This window comes from Rhinolophus sinicus, chromosome 15, assembly GCF_057876585.1.
Source record: "Rhinolophus sinicus isolate RSI-liver-muscle chromosome 15, RSI-T2T, whole genome shotgun sequence".
NCBI classification, from domain to species: Eukaryota; Metazoa; Chordata; class Mammalia; order Chiroptera; family Rhinolophidae; genus Rhinolophus; species Rhinolophus sinicus.
Genome location: NC_142515.1, coordinates 26,798,479 through 26,821,207, shown reverse-complemented (window position 1 = coordinate 26,821,207; position 22,729 = coordinate 26,798,479). Strand labels below are relative to the sequence as shown.

Sequence of the window (22,729 nt, the reverse complement as noted above, 5' to 3'; positions counted from 1 at the left end):
CCTGGCCCCAGGGGATTTTCACCTGGGTTGCTGGGCCAAACAAGTGCACGACACCCCACGAGCAAACATCTCCCTGGTACTAATCGTCCTTAGCATCATCGTCAGACATGCCCTCGATGAAGCCCATCCAGAATCCTCTACAGTGGGGAAGTGCTGGACCCCGAGGCCAGAGTCCTAAGAACGTCCACTGAGCTCAAGCGTGAACCCTTGGATAAGAAGGCACGTCAGCCCTTCTCAGAAGGATCAGCACACTTGGAGGCTCCGGCGCCACAGTCTGCAGTGGAGAAGGAGGGGTGACCCCTTGGTTTTCCACAGACAGGTGGATACTGAACTGACAGGTCAAATAAGGGTGACTTGTGGTTCATATCTACCCCTGCTGGAGTCCCGGACCCCTCCCTCCGGGGCAGGGGAAGTAGTATATGCAGTACTTACCTGTTCGATGTCCCATTTCCTCCACTGACTGCTTGATCCAGTCTTGTGCCTTGTCTATATGAAATAACTTCAAGTCCTCTTCATCTAAGGCAATGTCTCCCCAAAAGACAGCTGGGAAGAAAAAACATAAGTGGGTCAATTTAAGCTGGAGGTCAAGAAGTGGATTTAGTAATGCTCCAGAGGGCATTGGGTATTAGGTAGCAAACTCTAGAAAAGACAGTCCATCCAATCAAATTTCTTCCTGACCTAGGGCTGGTAGAGAAAAAGGAATGAATGATATAATTCTGTGCATCAGAGCTACAGGGCTGGGGCCAACCATCATGAACATCAAAGGCCTAAGTCTATAAGGTATTTTGAAAGATCACCCTGCCTTACTCTAGCTGTAGGCAGCTTTGGGCAAAACCACCACACAAAGACAGCTGTTGCTCTCTTCCTCAGAGCCCCCAGGATATAAAAGAAAAATCTAATGTGATAAATGACACTATTGTTCACAGTAGTTGCTGTCCTTCCCTAGGGAATGGTTATATTTCCCTGCCCCACTGATGTCAGGATTAGCCACTTTACCTGCTCTGACTAATTAAATGTGAGAGAAAGCTTTAAGAGCTGTGTCCTCTTTTCCCTTTCCCTGATGACAAGCAAAATTCCAGAAGGAGGCAACTTTATCACCCTGGGTTCTGGAGTAAACACGAAGTGGAGCAGAGGGATGGCTAATTAGAGTGGATATGTAGTATGAATGAGAAAATAAAAACTGTTATTTTTATAAGTCTCTGAGATTTGGGGCTATTTGTTACTGGAGCATAACTTCTTTATCCTGACTAATACAAAAATTGTTATCAAAAGTGGTATGCTACAAACATACATTGTCTTTGGGAGACACAGTGAGTGTCAAGGAAACTGTTACTAAAGGCTGGAAGGAGGTGATCTATGTTATACAGTGATGAACTAGTTGGTAAAACTGTTGCCTGCATCAATTTAGAAGGCAGATGATAAACTGAATGAGTTGATGTCTTTATGTGAAGAGACTAGAAATCAGAACGTTAACTGCATGCCTTGGTTGCCATCAGCTGTGTCTGACAAGGTACTACAAGAAAGATAAGAGCTTGGGCAGCTGGATGGCTCAGGTGGTTAAGAGCATGAGCTCTGAACAACAGGGTTACCAGTTCGATTCCCACATGGGCCAGTGAGCTGCACCCTCCACAACTAGATTGAAGGACAATGACTTGGAGCTGATGGGCTCTGGAGAAACACATTGTCCCCCAATATTCCCCAATAAAAATTAAAAGAAGAAGAAGAAGAAGAAGAAGAAGAAGAAGAAGAAGAAGAAGAAGAAGAAGAAGAAGAAGAAAGATAAGAGCTTTAAAAATAATTGGACATGGAAGCATCACACTCCCTGAATTCAAACTATATTACAAAGCTATACTAATCAAAACAGATGGTGGTAATATAAAAAGAGACACACAGATCAATGGAACAAAATAGAGAGCCCAGAAATAAACACACGCATATATGATTAATTAATTTACAACAAAGGAGCCAAGAATTTACAATGGGGAAAGGAGAGTCGCCTCAATAAATGGTATTAGGAAAACTGGACAGCCACATGCAAAAGAATGAAACTGGTCCTCTGTCTTACACCATACACAAAAATTAACTCAAAATGGATTAAAGACTTGAACATAAGACCTGAAGCCATAAAAATCCTAGAAGAAAACATAGGCGGTAAGGTCCTTGACATAGACCTTGGGGATGGTTTATTGAACATGACACCAAAAAGCAAAATGAACAAAGGCAAAATAAACAAGTGGAAGTACATCAAACTAAAAAGCTTCTGCACAGCAAAGGAAACCATCAACAAAATGAAAAGGTAAGCTAATGCATGAGAAAAAATATTTGCAAACCATATGTCTGATAAGGGGATAATATCCAAACTATATAAAGAATTCATTCAATTCAATGGCAAAATAACAAACAATATGATTAAAAATAAGGAGAAGATCTGAATAGACACTTTTCCAAAGAAGACATACAGATGGACAATAGGTAGATGAAAAGATGCTCTATATCATTAATCATCAGGGAAATGCAGATCAAAACCCAGGGAGTTATCACATCATACCTGTTAGAATGGCTATTATGAAAAAAAGAAACAAAAAACTAGAAATAACAAGTGTTGGCGAGGGTGTGGCAAAAAGGGAACCTTTGTGCACCATTGGTGAGAATGTAAATTGGTGCAGCCACTATAGAAAAGAGTATGGAGGTTCCTCAAAGAATTGAAAATGGAACTACCTTATGATCCAGCAATAGTATTTCTGCGTATTTATCCAAAGAAAACCCTAATTTGAGAAATATATGCATGCCTATGTTCCTTCCAGCATTATTTACAATAGCCAAGATGTGGAAACAACCTAAGTGTCCATCGATGAATGAATACATAAAGAAACTGTGATACACACACACACACACACACACACACACACACACACACAATGGAATATTATTCAGCCATAAAGAAAAATGAAATCTTGCCATTTACTACAACATGGATAGTCCTCAAGGGCATTATGCTCAGTGAAATAAGTCAGAAAGAGAAAGACAAATATTGTATAATCTCTCTTTATGTGGAATATATATATCACAGATACAGAGAACAGATTGGTGATTGCAAGAGGCAGGGAGTTGGGGAAGGTGATGGGTGAACTTTTTGCTTACATAAATTAAGTTTTTTAAAAAAGAACTAGGAAATTTACAGTAGGAATGAAAAGGAATAGAGAGACTCCAGAAATTCAGGGACTTGGAGAGTTGGAAGAGTTCACCTATTTTCGTCACTAAATAATAAGAGAAAAAAAACTGAGAAGGCCTTTGAGTAATAAAGGCGGATCAAAACTCAGCTCTGTGGTTGGAGAACTGGGAACCCTCATCCACTGCTAGGGGGAATGTACAATGGTTTACTCCCTAAGGAAAACTATTTGGCAATTTCCTAAAAAGTTAAACAGAAACTTATTATAAGACCTAACAATTCCACTCCTAGGGATCCTCCCAAGAGAAATAAAAACATAAATTCACACAAAGACGTGTATTCAAATGTTTATAGAGCCTTATTCATAATAGCCCCAAACTATCAACCATTGAAAGAATAAACAAAAGGTGGTGTATCTATATTAATGGAAAGCTACTTAGCAATTAAAAAGAACAAACTATTGACACATGCTACAATATGTATGAATCTCGAAAACACGCTAAGTGAAAGATGCTAGATGCAAAAGACTACATATTATATAATTCCATTTATATGAGCTGTCCAGAATAGGCAAATTGATAGAGCCAGAAAGAATATTAGTGATTGCCTAGAGCTAGGGGTGGGAATGAGGCTCACCTATAAAAGGGCATGAGGGAAGTTTTCGATGTTGTAGAAATCATAACTGGATTGTGGTGATGATTGCACAACTATAAAATTACTTAAATCATTGAATTGTACACTTACTTTCGCCTTGTTGAAATGTGTAACAAAGTTGTCTTGGCCAATGATAGCTTCCAGCTGCCTATCCTGAGGCCTTTCCACCTCTCTGAGGACTTAGCACAAGATAGTCCAAATACAGTGTCATCGTTTCCTCAAAGAAAAATATGTCCTGTGTCAATCCTGTTATTCATAATGGCATGTGATCAGGAATAGTTCTCACACATTCTGAGAGCAGAAAGAGAGAAGCAAGAGGGTGGGAGGAGACGGGATGGGTTAACAGGAATTGGAAAGACCCAAACAATCTAAGGAAGTAATATAACGGTCTTCAAACTTTTGTACTTGCCTACGTATTCCCTAAATCATTTTTAAAAACTACATATCCTCATGTAGATGGTCAGCCGGACAGCTATGATTTTTCGCCGTAAGTTTAAATACATTTATTTTGTTCATAAGAAGTAGAAAATAGTGAACAGTTTATAAGATGAGGATTGACTATAATTGGAATAACTGTTTCATGATGTGATTTGGTGAAACAGATGTAATTACCTTATTGAATAACACATGCTGAATCTGAAAGAAAGCAAGGAAAATGTTTATCTTGGGTCTTATTCATGGTTCTTGAAAAATGTAGAAGTCCAGAACAATTCCAGTTATACTTAAAAGAATCGCTGTCATTAACTTACTCTACTTCAGTTATTCTGAACTCAAAACATTCCATTGTGCACCCAGCATCCCGCTAACGGAAATCCATACAGATAGGAAAAGGCAGGAGAACTACAAGTCTAAGATGCCTTGACTCGTCATTAGAGATGGCTGCTCTGTAACCGTTTCTAATTTTTCCTTTGGTGCTCACAGGTTTTCGTACCTGGGGTGATGTACTCAGTGGGATTCAGGATGGGTGAAAGGAGAGCCTCTCTTTTGTAACGTGGGGGAAGGGCCACCGAGACCAGGGCATCTTTCAGCAGTTGTAATAGAATTGTCTTTGTTCCAGAATCATACATGGAAATTCATTCCCTTAAACTCTCTTAGCAATGTACTCCTTGGTAAGACTCAGGGGCTCCTGCACACACAAGTTTGAAAACCAGGAAGTGACAGAGGTCATGGCAAAGCAGCATGGGAGATACTTCCCTTGCACTGTCCCAAGGACTTGCTCAGCCCCCTTTGGTCTCCACCTTCCTTTGAGCCCTTCGAGCACAGCACTAAGGCGTCCTCCTGACCTCAAAGGGCAGGAGCCCCAGGCTGATTGCCTTGCAGGGAATTCTCCACGAAGGCACTTCCTGCCTGCAAGTTTTGAATTGTTCACTTGGGAAGACATGTTGATTAAAATTATGTGCCTTCTCACCAGAGAGATCCTGAGTTCAAATCCCATTGTTGCCATTTAACAGCTGCATGACCTTGGGCAAATCACTTGATCTCTCTGAGCCTCAGTTTCCTCTTCTGGAAATAGAAGTACCTACCTTGTAGAGTTGGCGAGAATTACACAAGTGTGTTAAGCACTTGGTATGGGGCCTGGCCCACAGTAACTTTCAGCGGATAGTGGTGCCACTCTAATTTTCACCGGTTCCTCTTGGCCCCTTCTCTCCCTACTCTACTCTCTCTTCATCCAGAAGACCCTGCTCCGGCAATGCTCAACTCGATTCCCATCACCGACACCCATGCCTCCGCCATGAAGGTCTCCCTCCCACCCCTGAAACATCCTTCCTTTCTCCGCCTTCCTCTATTACAGTCTCAACAAGACAATGTCAGCCAGACATTGGGGGGGCTACACTGTGTCCATATATTCACCTAACAAATATTTACGGAGCCCACTAAATGCCGGGGTGGGGGTGGAGGAAGTGAAGCTGGCGTTATGGGGAGGAGATAATATTTTCTGTAATGGTTTACAATCAATAGTGGATTTCCCACATGCATCACTTCTTTTACTTTTCTCATTCCCATTTTACAGATGAATACACTGAGGGAGAAGGGACTGACTCACTCAGGTCACACAGCCAGCAAGTAGCAGAGCCCGAATCCCAAAACCTGGGCTCTTTCCAGTCCCCCAAACTGCCTTGCTCAGCTTGTAGCAACTACTCAGCTTCCCAACTTCTGCCAGATTCTAAATGCCTCAAGGACAGGCTCCAGGTATAATGCACATATTTCATACAGTAAATTCCATTTTATACACTCTAAGGAAAGTCGTCATGTGAGATGCTGCGTATGCCTAGTGGCTAAGAGTGAAAGTACTGAATCACACAGACTGGGGCTTAAGTTGTACCTGTGTAAACTTGGGCAAGTAACGTAACTTCTCTGTGCCGCCGTTTCCTCATCTTTCAAATAGGAATAAACAATAATAATATCTTCCCCACAACGTTGCTGTGAGCATCAACTGCAGTAATACCGTGTTTCCCTGAGAATAAGACTTAGCCAGACCATCAGCTCTAATGTGTTTTTTGGAGCAAAAATTAATATAAGGCCCGGTCTTATCTAATATAAGACCAGATCTTATATTAATTTTTGCTCCAAAAGACGCATTAGAGATGATGGTCCGGCTAGGTCTTATTTTCGGGGAAACACGGTATGAGTAAGTGCTTGTTAGGACAAGGCTGGCATCTGGCACCACTCAGTAAATAGAAGACAGTCACCTGAGCTGCATCCTCCAGACATGGAGATCCTTGACAATGGCCTATGTCAATGGTGCTGCGCTGTGAAGCCAGGAGATGTTCTTACAGTTATGGCGCCCATAGGGGTCACTGACTTACAGCTAGTGCCCAACCCAAGGCAGCCCTTACCCACAGCAGCCAAAAGAGGGCGCTAGCCTGCCCTCTTCTGGGAGCACATGGGAAGACCGCGTGACCTGCCACTGGACTCCATCCCACCTCAGGACCTAGAGAGCCTTCCCACATCCAACCTAGTGGCCTATCCTGTGGTATGAGAGGCTCCCTGTCCCCGTGTCTAGATCCTACTCTGCCTTTCTGTCCTACAGATCCCGTCTCAGGAACTCAAAGATACTTCCTGTGGGTGTCCCTCAAGGACACAGTCCAAGGAGGCTGCCAGTCGTTACCTAGAGAGGACGCCTCCAATAAAACAATTCCCTAGCACTACTCTGGGCCCTGGAAGCTCCCTGACATCAAACTCAGAGCTGTAGGCTTCAAAGCAGAGTGGCCGGCCCCCCAGGGTAGCGGTCCAGAATCAAGATGTCATCTAGAGTCCTACCCTGCAATCCCTTTCCAAGGATATAAGCATGCTGTGCAGGGAGGCTGAGCGATTTGTTCAAGGTCACTTAGCAAGTAACTTGGCAGAGTCAAGACTCAAGTCCAGGTCAATTCTCATTGCTCTCTGGTCTGAACTACCGGAGCAGAATTTGTCCAGAAGCATCTAGGAGCCAGAGGTAAAAACCTTTACACCAAAGGGGGAAGAAATTGTCTTTTAACATTTTAAATAAGCCTGAGGCAACAGGGGGGAGCCAGCACTCCAGACTCCTGCCACAACATGTTCTTCTGAACATAGGTCCTCCAAGGATCTCAGCCAATGCACTGTAGGGGAATGTAAGAAAGCTGGAGTGACACACCCAGGTAGGCTCATTCTGGGATTTCTCACAGGTCACAGCTTCATGTCAATGCAATATCTACTGCAGCTTAATGGCTCCTCCTCTGGGAAAAAGGCACGGTAAATGGCAGACTGAGGAAAGAAGGAAGGAAAGAAGGAAGGAAGGAAGGAAGGAAGGAAGGAAGGAAGGAAGGAAGGAAGGAAGGAAGGAAGGAAGGAAGGAATAAGTGCCACCGGAGCCCCTGGGCTGGTCACATCTGAGAGGGCGGGCTCCATCTCACTGCAGGGATTTTGAAGGCTGCACCCGGGGAGTTAGAGAGGGAGCCCATTTCTGAAACAGCCTCCCGTCTCAACCAAAGAAAGCCTATGTCTCCTGTCTGTTCAAATATAGTTCTTGCTGGCCTCTGCTGAATGGCCTGGATGGTCCTACTGTTCCACAGGGGCCATAGGAAGTACCACACCTGAGCCATCCCCCCCATCCCCTGGGCTGAGGCTACCCTCTAAAAAACAGCTGTTTTACTTGAACTTCTCTGTGATATCATCACAGCTGAAGTTAATTAATACTGGAGTTTAACTTCTATCTTTGCAGTTTCATGAAGCCAAGTACCGCGTCTGCCTGGCCTATTATTGTTCTATCCTCAGCACGTGGCACACAGTGGAGGTGCCGGAAGTATTTGTTGAATGAATGTCTGAAAAAGCTCCTAAGGCCACAAAGGACTGTCTTCTGCCCTGAGTCTCTCCACCCTGGGGTGGAATCCGAGGCCCAGCAGAGCTTCTCAGCCTTTCGTTAAGGGTTATTTACACCCCAGCAGAAAAGAGTACAGTGCTCCTGTAAGGACGGTGACTGTCAAACAGACTGAGGCCATGTCAGGAAATGAGGACAAGCCATTAGCGCTTAACCCTGTGGGAGACAGTTACCATGCTGCTCTCAAAACAAAAGCAAAAACATATTATGCACAAAAATCAGGCTGAATGCCTGCCCCGGCTGGGAGGCCACCATAAAACCAAGCTCCAAGACACTGCTAAAAGGCCTGTCGATGTGGGCAAAGATTTTTGTCTTCTTTGTTCACGACAGTATCTCCAGTCTCCAGAACAGTGTCTGGCATCTAGAATATGATCAGAAAATATTTACTGATAAATTAATGAAAGGAGAGAGTTCCCACTTCTATTTATATAACTTCAATGCCCAAAGCGAGGTCAAATTACTTTCCAGTCACCTACCCACTAACCATATCTTCTTCCTTTTGAAATAATGGGAATATCTGAAAACAATAAACTGGCAAGTAGATAACAAGAGGAAGGGGTATGCTGGCCAAAGGAACAGCATATGCAAAGGTCCCGAGGGGAGAAACAGCAAGGCACTGTCAGGGCAGGAGCAGAAAGGGACCAATGAGGGGAGCCTAGATGAAGTGGGGACCCAGCCATGTGGTCGGCCGGTAATAGTGAGAGTAAGCCAGGACATGGGGCCACAGGAATTGAGAGGCTGTTGGGGACAAAAAGGAAGGTTCAAACACAGGGAACAGAATTCTGGGGCCACCAGAGAACCCACGGGGGAGTTGGTCAAGGAGTGCCCCACTTTGGTGCAGCATTTCACATATTACCATCCCTTCCACGCGCATACTCTCCCCCAACCCTACCCCACCCTACACCCAGCTCAGGGCCTGGCAAGGGCCTTCAGTTCTGGCAGCTTCAGAATATTTTCATAAATGAACAAGAGAGTGAATGAATTCTCCTCGCCGAAGTCCTAGGGGAAAGCAGGGCTAAAACCGTTAACCCCATTTTACGGGGGAAAGCCAGGCTTAGGGAAGTTAATAACTAACCCAAGTTTACAACCAGTGAGAAGGGGGCAGGGGCTTGAACACAGACCTGTGGGCGCTAAACTGGGAGCTTGGTTCAGCAGTGAAAGCCCTGTTCCTGGATGAGTCACTGGCCTGGCAAAGGCTGGACAGCCCAGCAAGGGTGCTATGAGGGGACAGAATGCAGGAGGGGTTCCCCGGGAGGGCCCTTCACACCCATCCCCACATGACATTCTGAGAGTCTGGTTAAGCTCCTGGCTTGGGGCCTGCAGAGCTGGGGTGGCTGTGAGCCAGGCAGAAGCCCAGCCAGTCAGACGCAGACCCCTTTGACTCTGCTGCCTCGTCCCCAACCACACCCTCCCCAAGACTGTTTCCTGGCACCCAGAGATCAAGAGGCTGACACAGCTCGAGGATACGCTTCTGACCTTCCCAGTCCTCCTGGCCACCCCAGGCCCTGATCTGCCCCAGGGCTCACCCCAAAACCAGCACGTCTCGGGAGTGGTCTCCAGTAGGTGCTCACCTTGCCTCGTCTCACCTCCACCAATCAGCCTGTGTCCTGATTTTCCTTTCTACACTTACAACTTGGGCTTGCAGGTGCTTTATTGTTCCATCAACTTCCCACTTATGGACCTAATCACAAATGTTCCACAGAAAAGCTGCTTCCAGAACATGAAAGGCCCAAATTAAAGCAGTATGGAACCACACGCATGGTCTATACTGGGGCGGAGGGAGCTTCGATGCTGGCTATGACACTAGGCAAGTAACTTTTACCTTTGGTGGCATTTTCTTCACCCATTCAGTGAGACGGCTGAACCAGCTCAGGCATGACCCACAAACCACTTGTGTTAGAAGTGTCTAAGGAGAGTGCTAATATGAAGATCCGCAGGCCCCAACCCAGATCTACGAAATGAGAATCTCTGGGGACAGGACCCAGGAATACGCATGTTAAATTCACACCCCACCACCCTGCCCGGATGACTCATGCACACTGAAGTTTGGAGACCAGTGGAGCCCATGGTCTCTAAAGTCCCTCCAGTTGCAACGTTTGATTTCACAACAATTTCTGTTCAAGGAGTGTAGGGTATCCATCCAGGGCCTGCTGTTTGTCCACCCCAATAACAAGCCAGTCAGGAAGGACCTCGCTAATGTTCCATGAGATTGTCACCTAGAGATAAGCCAAGATTATTGGAGGAACTAAATATGGAGCATTCAAACCATTGGAATTTCTCTCAGGAAACAAGCTGAGGTGGGGTGGAGGGGCCAGAGGCGGGAGAGTTACAGGGAAATCCTACCCAGAGACACATTTAGTTCACTTCAAGTTTCCAGCAGAGGGATTTAACAGGTTTAAAGCAGTTTTCTGTGAATCTTTGTCAAGGGAGTGTATGTACAAACAAACAGGGAGGGTTTTTTTTTCCTGTTTTTTTTTAAGTAAAAAGTTAATCGGCTTAAAGTGTGCAACTAAATAAGCAAAGCTTACATTTAAGTGACCCACAGAGAAAGGACCCCATGGAAAGAAAGTTCTAGGAAATACAATATGGCCTCTATGTTCTTTTGTAGTTTCACGCTATAAATATTCATGGGGCAGTGTTAACGGGGTCCACCGCTCTGTGCAACCACAATAGTTTTTTTGTTTATTCTCAGGACCATGAACTTTGAAACCATGAACCTAAATTTCAGAACTCTGCCTTCAGGCACGTTGGCCGAGCAGGAGGGGAGAGGTTCAGGCTCGCGGAGGACAGAGGAGAGGAACCTGGGCACGATGCGAATCCTGCGTCCTGGACCTTGTGGTTGAGATTAAAGAGTAGAATCTGTTTAGTATGGGAGGCCTCTAGTCTCCAAGGTCTTCAGCTGCTCCAGCCTGGAGAAATGGCCTTCGCAAGGAATCAATAGCTTCGTTACTCAAGCACATGGCAGAGTGGAGTGGGGCGATGGAAATGTTTTAATTGGATCAAACAGATGTGTTGCATGTTTTACACCGAAGACCTTGATAGACTAGTTTGAATCATGGAATTTCTAAGATGGAGAGAGTTTAAAAGTCATCTAAGCAGGGTTCTTGTTTTCCATAGGAAGAAACTATGATGTCCAGGAAAGGTTGAGTGATTTGCTCAAAATATGGCGTTGAGAAACCATGTCTGCTGATTCTGAAGCAGTGCTCTTCCCCTAACATAGGGATGGTAAATGTGAAACAACCATGTGCCCACCTTACCCTCTCTCCCCCAGGGAGGGTATCGCTGATTGATCGCGGCCCTCCTATGCATTGAACCTGGACACAGCCTCGAAATCTATGTCAACACAGTGCTACTGAACGTCAATACAAATTGATAGGAATGGCAGGTGAGTTGAGACCTATGTGCCATCTGTGCCCTACATCATGCTGCCAATGTCCATGTCCCAGAGCCCATTTGCTCCAGCTAAGGGTTTCCTATTCCAAGCCTGAGCTCAAGGCTCCAAGAGTGCACAACCGAAATACTACAGGACCTGCGAATCCCTAGGTCCATCAGGACCTAGGAGAGCACCACACAGACGGGTATGACAGAGCAACTCTGCTCTGAAGGCTAGCTCTACCTCAGGAGAACCCCAGCCCTGCCTTCCACCTGGGATGGCATCGTCCTATTTTACAGATGAGCCAAGAGGATCTGCCTGCTGCCTAGGCTGGTGACCACCTTGCTCAAGGCAGATATGGCCTCCCGCCTTGCGTCTTACTCGGTATCACAATATGGTTGTACCGATACATGTCAGAGCCATATCACAGCTTGGCTTTCCATCAGGACTCACTTGGCTTACGAAATGCCTGCTCAGCTAATTCCTAGAAAAAAAAAACCACAAAAAATTATCCACCACACTGTCATGAGCAGGTAGGCCATACTTGCAAGGCTATTTAAGTTTTATAGCTCCAAACAGGTTTGATCTCACATGCCAACCCCACTCAGTTGATGATGTTTCTGTGAGGTGACTTCTTGGACTGATAGGAGAGAGAGCCATGATCAATTAGCCATGTCTGCCATTGGCACAGAGGAGGGGCCTCAGAGGTGCCACACACTGGCCACTCAGATATGTATGTTGTAAAGACACTAAACATGTTTTTGTTCACGTAAATGAGTGTCCGCAGCAAGGCCTAAGCCATGATTCAAGGTATCCTTTTTATACTTGCTCTCACCCTCTCTGCTCCGCGCTGTGCCCAGGAAGGCTGACTCTGTACTGCAGCTTCCACTTCCCCCTGCCCTCTGCCTTCTGGTTGCATCCAACCTGGAGGAGACCCTGGCAGATAAGATGGAAGAGGAGAAAGACATGCAAGCATTGGGTGCTTTGGTGCAGTCTCTGCAGTAGCTGCATCCCTCCACCACTGCCGCTCCCGCAGGGGTGCAGCTCCTTTAGCACTGCTTCCTCACCTGTCCCCTGAGCCACAGGGGTGGCTTGCCAGTCTCTTGTTTGTTCCCTTAACCTTTGCTCTGTAAGTATTTCTTCATTAAGGTCTCTTCATCTGAAACATATGAGGTGAAGTCTGTTTCCTGCTGAGACTCTGGATCAAATAGCTGTTCTAAGAACATCCTTCCATTCTTTTCATAAAGAGAAAGATGGGAATCTGACTGGCAAAGTGAATGGCTACTTTGGCCTAAAATGACACTTTTCACTGCTTAATTCCAGCAGAATATGACTCATTGCTACTTCACACCTGCTGCATTCCCACAGCCTGAGCTCAGATGGCCTCCTCTCAGTAATGGAGAGAAGGTCCTAGAAGCCAGAAACTTTTGGGGATTTAATTTTGCATCTTATATGCCTGATTTTAGGACCAGGCACATCTCATAAGCTCTAATATCTCCACTGTGGAATGACCTCTCGTGGAGCAGTAAGTTACCAGTGCAATTCTGCAGGACTCATTCTGAAGACGAAGGCCCACTGGAGACCCTAAGTAGTGCAGGGAGTGGAGGGTAGCAGAGACCTGGGATCTACCTCCAGCCAGGCCAGCAGCTATCCATGTGACCTCGGACAAGTTACTGCCCTTCCAAGGCCTCAGGGTTCTCATAGGAAACATGAAAAACTTAAAATAAATAATCCCAAGGGTTCCTTCCAGCTCTAACATTCTACAAGATTTCACTCTAAGATCTTACTTTGTGTATCTGGTTAACGTTCGGTAATAATCATGGGCCTATCATTATTTCAACTAAATTTTCTTCATAAAGATTCAGCATGTTTAGCCTACTGTGGCAGAGACTGCGTAATGTCCACCCCTACCTTTTCTCCCTTCTTCCATGATAATAGAAACTTTGGTTTTCAGTTCCACCTAGAAGAAAGATTTCTCAGACTCCCTTGTAGCTATCTGTGGCCATGTGACTAAGTTCTGGCCAATGAGATGACAGCACAAGCCACATATCTCCTGTGAATCTTCTTTTCACACATTCTTTGCCTCCTTTTCTTTTCCATGCCTTCCATGTCTAGACCATGTGTATGATGGTTTCAGCTCTGGCTACCATCTTGGACCACAAGGACAAGGGCCTCAACCGAGGGACACGAGGTTGTGTTACGAACACAATGGTAAGTGTCCACAACCATTGAACCCTTGTTGAGGACTTCCTGGAGGGAGCATCTTGGCCCTAGATTAAAGACCTCCAGACTTTGACGTGAGAAAGAAACTTCTAGTTTGTTTAAGCTACCAATATATCGTCTCTCAGCTCTAAATCTACTCTTCTTTGCCATGCTTTGTGATATTAGCTGGAGCCTGGAAACATTTCCGCTTCCGTGGTCTCATCTTTCTTGTTCCTGTGGAGGGGCTGCCAGCAGTGTTCAGGAGACCCTCCGGTGCCCACCCTTCAAAGTTTTGCCGGTATCCCAATGGGCGATTCCCGACTCATCCTCCTTTTCCTGCAGCATCTCGGTGAATTTCTCCAACTTTCAGTGGGCCACAGCCACACCTTCTCCTGAGAAGTTCGAGTTTCAGCCTGGTTGGGGTTGCGGGGCCAGGAGTGGCCTCTTCCAAGTTTATTCCTTCCTTAGTAGTTGTTCCCTACATCTGCTATTTCTGTTCTCTTTAGGGTCCTCCTACCTCCTTTAGTAGTCAATCCCTTTTGTTAGTTAATAACCTTTTATATTAAAATTTCAAATTACTGGTGTGGTTTCAGTCCCCCAACTGGACACTAATGGACAGAGCCAATTAACTTGGGTCCTTTACTAGCAATTTAACTTAAGCTTAACTGATACAGCCGTGCAATCATCTCCATGGAAAAAGTGAATAATACGGTACAGAATAAGCTTTCTGCTTTTTAAAAAATCTTCTCTCCAAAATTTATTTGTGACACAAATCACAAACATGACAGATAAAAGGTTGAAGTCCTTAATATTTAAGAGTTCCTACACAATGTTAAAAAATGAACATCTAATTAGAAAAAAAAGAGCACGAACAGAAGAGGAGAGAAGCACATAAACAGGAAATGAAGACAGCAAAAGAAATGCAAATAGTCAAAATATATTCTTAAAAGCTCAGAATCATTTGAGAAAGAAATACAATTACAATGCAAATGAAATTGAAGAAACAGCAAAATATTTTTCTCTTATCAAACCAGCAAAGATTTTTTAAACTAGAATACAAAATGTTAATCTTAATGAGAGTGCAAAGGAGTAAAAAAAATTTGAAGGGCAATTTGAAAAGAAGAATCAGAAGCCCTTAAAGCATCTATACTTTGACCCAGCGATTCTACGTGTAGGATATTTTTTTAAAGAAATAATTTAAAATGTACATAAAAACCTAGCAACAAGGATGACTTCAGTATCATTGTTTATAAAAGAAGAAGAGATTGGAAAAAAAATCTTTATGTCCAACAACAGGGTATTGAGTCAAGAAATATGGTGCCTCTATAAACGGGTTATAAAACAATTAAAATTGATGTTATACAAGTACATTTATTACATGAGCATCTTTATTGTCGTAGAAAGAGGTTCATGATACTAAGTGAAAGTGAAATACAAGCAGGTTCAAAGCGATATATGTAACATTTTATATATATATATATATATATATATATATATATATATATATATATATATTTGGAAAGAATAGACAGCAAAATGTTAACAATTACTTCTAGGCAATGGAATTACCAGAAATTTTTACTTTTGCACTCTACATTTTCTAAATGTTCTCCAGTGGGTGTATATTAGCTGTGTAATTTTTAAAAAAAACCATTTTGTGTTTTCTAAAAAAATCCCTTTTCCTATCCATCTCAAGGGCACCCCATGTTTGCTAAGCACGTCTTGATGAACTCATCCATGTTTCAACGGCAACGCTGAGGCACAGCTCAGCTTGGGCCCTCTCCCACATACGGAGCCACGCTCTCTCTCCCAGCTTCCCTTCCTTTCTATTCCCAAGGCCATAGCCCAAGTCTGGCCCTCATGCTCCCAGGGCCTAGAACTCCCGGTGTTGCTCCTACTTCCTGCTTCTACAGATACTAAGCATCACAGATCTTCATTATTACCGTCTTCTGCTCAAAAACCATCAATAGCTCTCCATTTCTTAGTGGGCATTTTAAATGTCTCAGCTGGACATGCACTGTTCCAGGCTTCTTTCAATCTCGTCATTACTTCTCTGCAAAGTAAAGCAGAGTGATCTCCCAGCTCCAGACAACATCACAAGCCTTCCTGCTGCCTCACCTTGAATCACGCTGTTTCTCCCTGAAATGCCTTCCCTTGCATCTGAGTTTCTCCACATCCCATCCATCCTTCCAGGCCAAGCTCAGGGTTTACCAGCCCCCTCACCAGGAAGCCCACCTTAATTGTCTTACAGTGATTGCTACCTTTTCTGAATCCCTCTGGAATCTCATTTGCTCAGTTTTTCACTTGACAAATATTGTTTGAGCACCCACCATGTTCAGGCGCTGTGCTGGTGACTAGGAAACCAAACGAGTCTAGTTTCTACCCCTTGGAACTTGTTGTCTAATATGGAGACAGACACTGAGCAAGTAATCAACCAAAAACTATACCCAGTTACGGACTATAAAACACGCACTGCTGAGAAACGAAGGTGATGAGAGATTTAAGAGAAGGGACCTGAGATCAGAGCCTGGGAAGGCCTCAGGGGGAAAGGACATGTCAGCCGTGCCCTGGAGGATGAGCCTCCAAGGCCTTTACAGGCCGGAGGAAGAACCTGTGGGAGGCGGAGCATGGCAGGAAAGGGAGGCGCCTGGAGGAGTAGGAGGGACAGGGTCTGCCATGCTCTCACGGGCAAGTGCAATGGGAAGTCATTCATGCGTCCTAAGCAGGTTGGATTTGACAAATACGATCAGATATGAGTCTCAAAAAGACCACTGCCTGCAAAGTGGACAATGGACTGCAGGAGGCAAGAGGGGCAGCGGGGAGATGGGGTCAGGCACTGGAGCAGTAGCCCACATAGGAGAAGGTGGGGGCTTGGACCAAACGGTGGCAGTGAGAATAGAGAGAAGTGGATGGGCTCAATTTTGGAAACAGGACCTGTTAGGACTTGGGTTGGGCTGCATGGGCGTGGGAGGGAGAGACAGGTGTCCAGGATGGCACCTGGGTTTCTGGTTAAAGCACCTGGGTGGTCTCTGGTACCACCAGGTACCTGCTACCACACAGCCCATCCCTCAGTGACCCACAGCAGACTCTGAGCCCAGGGGTGGCATGGAAAAACCAGTGCCAGCTCAGGGGGGTGGAGACCTAACCCAGAGACATGAGAAAGAGTTAAGGAAGAAGATAGTCTGCTCCTGTGGGAAACTGGCTCACGCAAGACTCACATCAACTCAAGGCCAGTAACCCAGGTGGGAGGAAGGGTAGGAGGCTCGGTGCAAATTGCAGGATGAGCTGGCAGATAAGTGGCCCAGCTGGTGGAGCGGGCAAAGACTAGGGGGTGAATGTCAACGCTCAAGTGCTCGTGCAGGCGAGCTTGAGAATATTTATTGGCAATTGACAGAAGTGGTTGAGGGTGGCGTGATCACAGATAGGCCTGTAACCAATCAGCAGGAAAGCTGGGTTCTTGTTGCTATGTTTGCATCTAGGCAGAACTGTATTACGAGCAGGCTAAGAGGATGCCATGAGAAACCTGCTTATATGCAGTGGTTTATATGTCATGTTCTCCCTGCTTCATGGATGAGAGCAAACGAGCGGAGGAGCTATAAATTATCACTTGCTACAAGCCATGGATCCTGCAGATCACTCTGAAGCCCTGAGAGGGAGAGAGAAACATACACAGGCCCCTAAGAGATTGTCATTTATAGGGAAATTCTTAAGTGGGGAACAATATGAATAATAATAATATTAGCAAGAAGAATTAATGACTGTTTTATAAACACTTCATATTCACTGCCTCAATTCACCCTCAAACCTAGTTGATGGGTTTTAACTTCATTCCCATTTTCCAAATCAGGAAAATGAGGCCCAAAACAGTCTCTTAAACAGGATGTTTCACTGCTTCTGTTCTATCACCCTGGCTGCCATTCACCTAGAGCCCCCTTGGGAAACATCAGCAGTCTAAGTCCTCTCCCTCTGGGAGATGGCTGGGCCCACAATCCTCAAATGACCTGAAGAAGGGATGGAGGGACAGGGAGGGGGACAGGTGCATTTCAACACCTTGAATTATTCATTTATTCTTCCCTAGGCATTGGGACTAAGAATACTTTGAAGGCCAGAATTGTCTCATTCTTGTTGGATTCCTAGCCAAGGATAGAGAAAAAGGTAGGGAGAAGGTTGGGTGATGGTACTCGGGGAACAAGTGCACAAACATGACCTTCAGATGGGGCAGCATGGAGATGCATGTTGACTGTGTGTGAAGAGAGCCAGGAGAAGGGGAGCGGCTCCAGGGTTGGACAGGCCATGTGCTTAGAAGGGAGAACAGGGGTTTGAGGAACCTGCTCCCTCACTTACAAGTTCAATGTCCTGTGTGGGTCCCAGCTCAGCCTCTCTCCTGTACAAGCATGCAGACCATGTCCGGCAATGCCCAGACCATCTCCTAGCTGACAGACCAATAGAAGCAACGAAGGAAAAGAGTTTTACAAACTGTCGGGTGTTGCCCAAAGCTCTAAGGCAGGGGTCCAAACTTTTTTCAACGTTTTTCACCAAGGGCCATATGCGGTAAAACACACAAAGAGCCAGGCCACTCACTCGAGGTGAAATACGTATTGCCTCACCTAGTTTATTTGAGTAAACTAAACATATTTTTGGAATTTGCTGCCGGCCAATTAACAATGGATCATGGGCCGCAGTTGGCCTGCGGGCCACAGTTTGGACACCCCTGCTCTAAGGCAATGCTGTAATCACTGTGAGGGTTAATATCATTGTTCTTCCTCTTGAAAAACATGGTGAGGGTTGAGAGGCAAAGGTCTGAGGACCAATGAAGTTACAGTCTCTACTCAGATTGCTTGCCTAGGTCTCCATGGCAAAAGGATGGGTGCCACCATCAAACGTGGCGTCGGCCCCAATCCTGCTGGCATCTCAGCTGTTTGAAATCTGGAGGCCATAGAAATGCTGCTTTGGAAAGCTGAGTGGCTGGCAGGAGCCATTGGCTGAATGGAGACTTGGGCTCAACTCAGTTCACACATCTCCAAACACAGTAAATCCCCACTTAATGTCATCAATAGGTTCTTGGAACTTCAGTGAGAACAACATATAATGAAACCAATTTTATCACAGGCTAATTGATATAAACAAGAGTTAAGTTCTTCCAGCATCTCATCAACGTTATAACAAAACAATGTGGAATGAAGTGATATTATTCTGGGACCTGCTGACCTGGACACCTGGTTGGCTTGCAGGGCATGGAACTAACCCCCTCTTTCACCCTCCCCCCCCCCTAGCCTAACCGCAAGGAAACCAATAAGATTCATGGCAAACTTGTTTTTAGACTAAGGTCTCTGGATATAGGGGAGCGATATAGTATATTAGGAAACGTAAAACTCTGAAAACATCATCAGGCTTCAGTTGTTCAGATACTTGGTTTCCTGCCACTCAGAAACCTTGTCGGATTTCCATGGGATGATAGTAATAAAAACACTATTATTTACTGACTGTTTACCATGTTCCAGGCACTATTCTAAGTGCTTTGTCTATATTCACTCATTTAGGTATCATAATAATCCTCTGTGGTAGATATCAGTAGCCATGTTTTATAGATGAGGAAACTGAGATCCAGATAGCTTAAGCTGGTCCCACAGCCAGTACGTGGCCGAGCCAGGATGGGAACTGGGCAATTTACCTCTAGCATTCGCTCGGCCCATAGGCTCTCTCGCAGAAATGGAAAGCAGTGCTGTACATGTGATTCAATGTAAGCCACACGCCTTTTGCACATGACAGGCCCTTCAGGAGCCACAAAATTACAGCATTATTTCACATCTATTAAGTGTTTAGCACAGTCTCAAGTGCCTTTCGTAGAACAACAAGCCTGCGAAATAGGAGTTTCTACTAATTGTATTATATAGATGAGGAAACTGAGGCTTTAAAGGCTGAAGGATTGCTCAAGGTCTCATGGCTAGTAAGTGACAGAGCTGAGAAGGAAAACCTAAGTCCTCCTGACTCCAAAGCTGGAGTTCAGAACCAATGGGTTGGGGAGAAGCCAGACGCTCAATCAACACTCATGGCCCAGGACAGTGAGTTCCATGAGCGTGGCCAGAGAAGCAGTGAGACACAGAATGTCCCGAACTGACCACAGGAGGTGCTGAATAAGACCTGCTGACTTGTCTACAGTTGGCTGCCATCAGGAGCTTCTTCCTGCTGAGGGGGCCACACCCAGAGCTGGAAACTCCCAGGGACAGGGTTGAGGTCTGGTTAGATCCCCACCACCCGGTAGACGACCAAGGAGCCTGCAGGTCCGGGCTGTCGTGGATGGCTCTGCGGTGTAGCGACTGCCCCATCCTTCCTCTTCTCACTGCGCTGGACAGAGGATTAAAGGACTCTCCCAACACACATGCCACCCCCAGGAGAGGATGCGAAACACTGATCACTGCATGACTGAGCAGGACAAAGAAGGAAAACAAGGGGTTCCACTGATGTCAGAGGGGGGAACTACGTTGGATGATACCACTGAGGACTTTTCTGTCTGCAGAACTTGAGCTCTGTCTACAGAGATGGTGACGGAAGTCAAAGGGGCATCAATGTCAGGTAGAAGGTCTAGGCGTGAAACTCACGTTCTCCTTATGCAAACTGGGAACCATCCCAGTTGCCTGTCTATCCCCAGGGCTGGGTCAAAGGTCGATGGGGTGGTGTTCTTGATATGACTAGGCCCCTAATCTGAAAGGGGCCGATGTGCTCTCCTTCCCGGCCTCCCTCTCCCACATACTGCTTGCCCCAGGGTAAGTCTTAGCAAGACCTGGGACCTCTGGGTTCTGTGTATTTCCTCCCCCAAGTCTGCCTTGGCCCGTCCTCATCTTCACTTACTTTTTCTTTTTCTTTTTGCAATCTTTATTGAGCTATGACTCACCATAAAATTCACCCTTCACTTATTTTTGAGACTCTGTTTACCAATAGGTATCAGGTCTGGATTCAAGAATCCCTAATTAACTACACTACATGAAATCAATTGCTCATTTATTACAAACATTCAAATTCCTCTACAGCATTTCAACGAAAGACTTCAAGAAGTACTTGTGAGTACCTGCTCTATGCTCACATAATGTACATATTAATCATTGAACACTTGTTGAGTGACAAGCATTTGACAAACATTGTATCATTTAATCCTTCATAGCAACCCTGAAAAGTGAATATTAGTTCTTTTCAAGAGAAGAAACTGAGGCTCAGAGAGGTTAAGTAACTTACTCAAGGTGACAAAGCCTTGCATAGGCAGTCGATTTTGAATCTAGGTCTGTCACGTGTCAAAGACTCCGCTCTTAACCACCTCACGCCCTTCCCTCAGTGCAACTCCGGACGTGACATATTGTAGACAAAGGTAGACCAGATGCTGCTCCTGCCTGGAGAAGCAGGGAAGATAAACATCTCACCTCAACACAGCCCTGAAGTATTTTGACTCCATCAGATCAGCATCTGCCCATCAGCAAGGACACCACGACAAGTAGGGATAAGAATAAAGTTGTAAAAATGCCAGCCATCCTCACCTGGGTGTGGCCCACGGGGACGGGAGTCTGATGGGAGAGAGAAGAGGTGCCAGGGAGACGGGAACAGGCAGTGCCAGGGAGACAGGCTTCCGGGAGGCACCATAGGAGCCTCACCTCTGCACTTTAGAATCCAGGATGCCTGCCCCTGCCATGAAAAATGGAGTCATAGGGAGCACGCCCAGACCTCCATGATTGGCGTCCAATTGCACCCTGAGCTCTTTTGGGATGGCTGCAGCCCATGGGGCCAGGGCTGCCTCACTCTCCAGGCTGACTGTGAGCTTGGAGATTCTTTCAGCCATGGACCCAATCCACACAGGGCCAAAATGATCATTGCTTGAGTCAGCAAATGCTGATAAGTGCCTACAATATACCAGATACTGCTCTAGGCACTGGGCTTAGAGCAGTGACCAAAGCAGACAAGAACCCCTGACCTCACAGAGTTTGACATTCCAGCCTCGCATCAGTAATGTGAGGGCTGCTGGCAAGAGCTGCGCCCAGAGAGCGCTGTCCTAGAGGGCGCTGGGTGACCCTGAAAATAAGGAGGCTTTGCAGAAGCCTGGTGAGGACAAGACCCCATCAACTAAAGCAGCTAGCTCGATTCTACTCCGCTCACTGGATTTCCTCCTTTCCTGTCTCACTCTCCCTGCTCCTTCATCCCGCTTCTTGGGATCAGCTCCCAAACTAACTACACACAAGTCCTTGTCTAAGGCTCTGCTCTCTGAGGAATCCAGCTACAACTAGCCTCATATCTGCCCTACAAGGCAAGCAATTTTGTTCCCATCCCCATTTTGCAGATGAGGAGACTGAGACATGCATGCGTGAAGTGACTTGCTCAAGGTCACACAGAGTAAAAGGGATAAGGACCCAGAAAGTCTGGCTCTGAATCCAGCTAAAGAATTACGAATGAGGGAAAGCAGGTGGAAAAAACCCTCAGCAGCTTTGCAAAGATTGCTGTCAGAGGAATGGTGGTTGGGAGGATGTCTTATAATTTACTGGCAGTTGAACCCTTGGCCATACTTACAGTGTGAGATGAAAAACAAAATGGCAGAGCTGTGAACCACCAGTCGGAGACCGTGCCCAGGAAGCCTTGTGTACCTTACCAGCCCCTGGCCAGGAGGGCTTCACAGATTTACTCCCAGTCTGCAATCATCTGATTTTAAAACCATACCTTTTCACAGCATCATATAGATTGTTAGCAAATTTAAATTTTACAGTTTAAAACTTGCTTGAAAGGTCAGCATGAAGACGTTCTTTCAACAAGTTTCTAAGACGTCTGTTTATAAAGTACCTGACTATATGTCAGGCACTGTCTTAAGCACTTTAATCTATTAAGAATCATGCTCATTTATAACCTAGATATAAGACCCGAAACAATAAATTGCATAGAAGAAAGCATAGGTACTAAACTTATGGACCTTGGGTTTAGAGAGGATTCTATGCATTTGACCTCAAAGGCAAGGGAAGTA

At 45.5% G+C, this 22,729-nt stretch overlaps 1 protein-coding gene across 1 annotated transcript in view; it reads right to left on the bottom strand.

Moving 5' to 3' along the window:
• TLL2 (tolloid like 2) overlaps positions 1-22,729 on the bottom strand; it is a 115,254-nt gene that overhangs the window by 87,393 nt on the left and 5,132 nt on the right. The window contains exon 2 of the mRNA XM_019725125.3: positions 433-543. Within this exon, the coding sequence (XP_019580684.1) occupies positions 433-543 (111 nt within the window). The remainder of the gene's footprint in view (positions 1-432; positions 544-22,729) is intronic.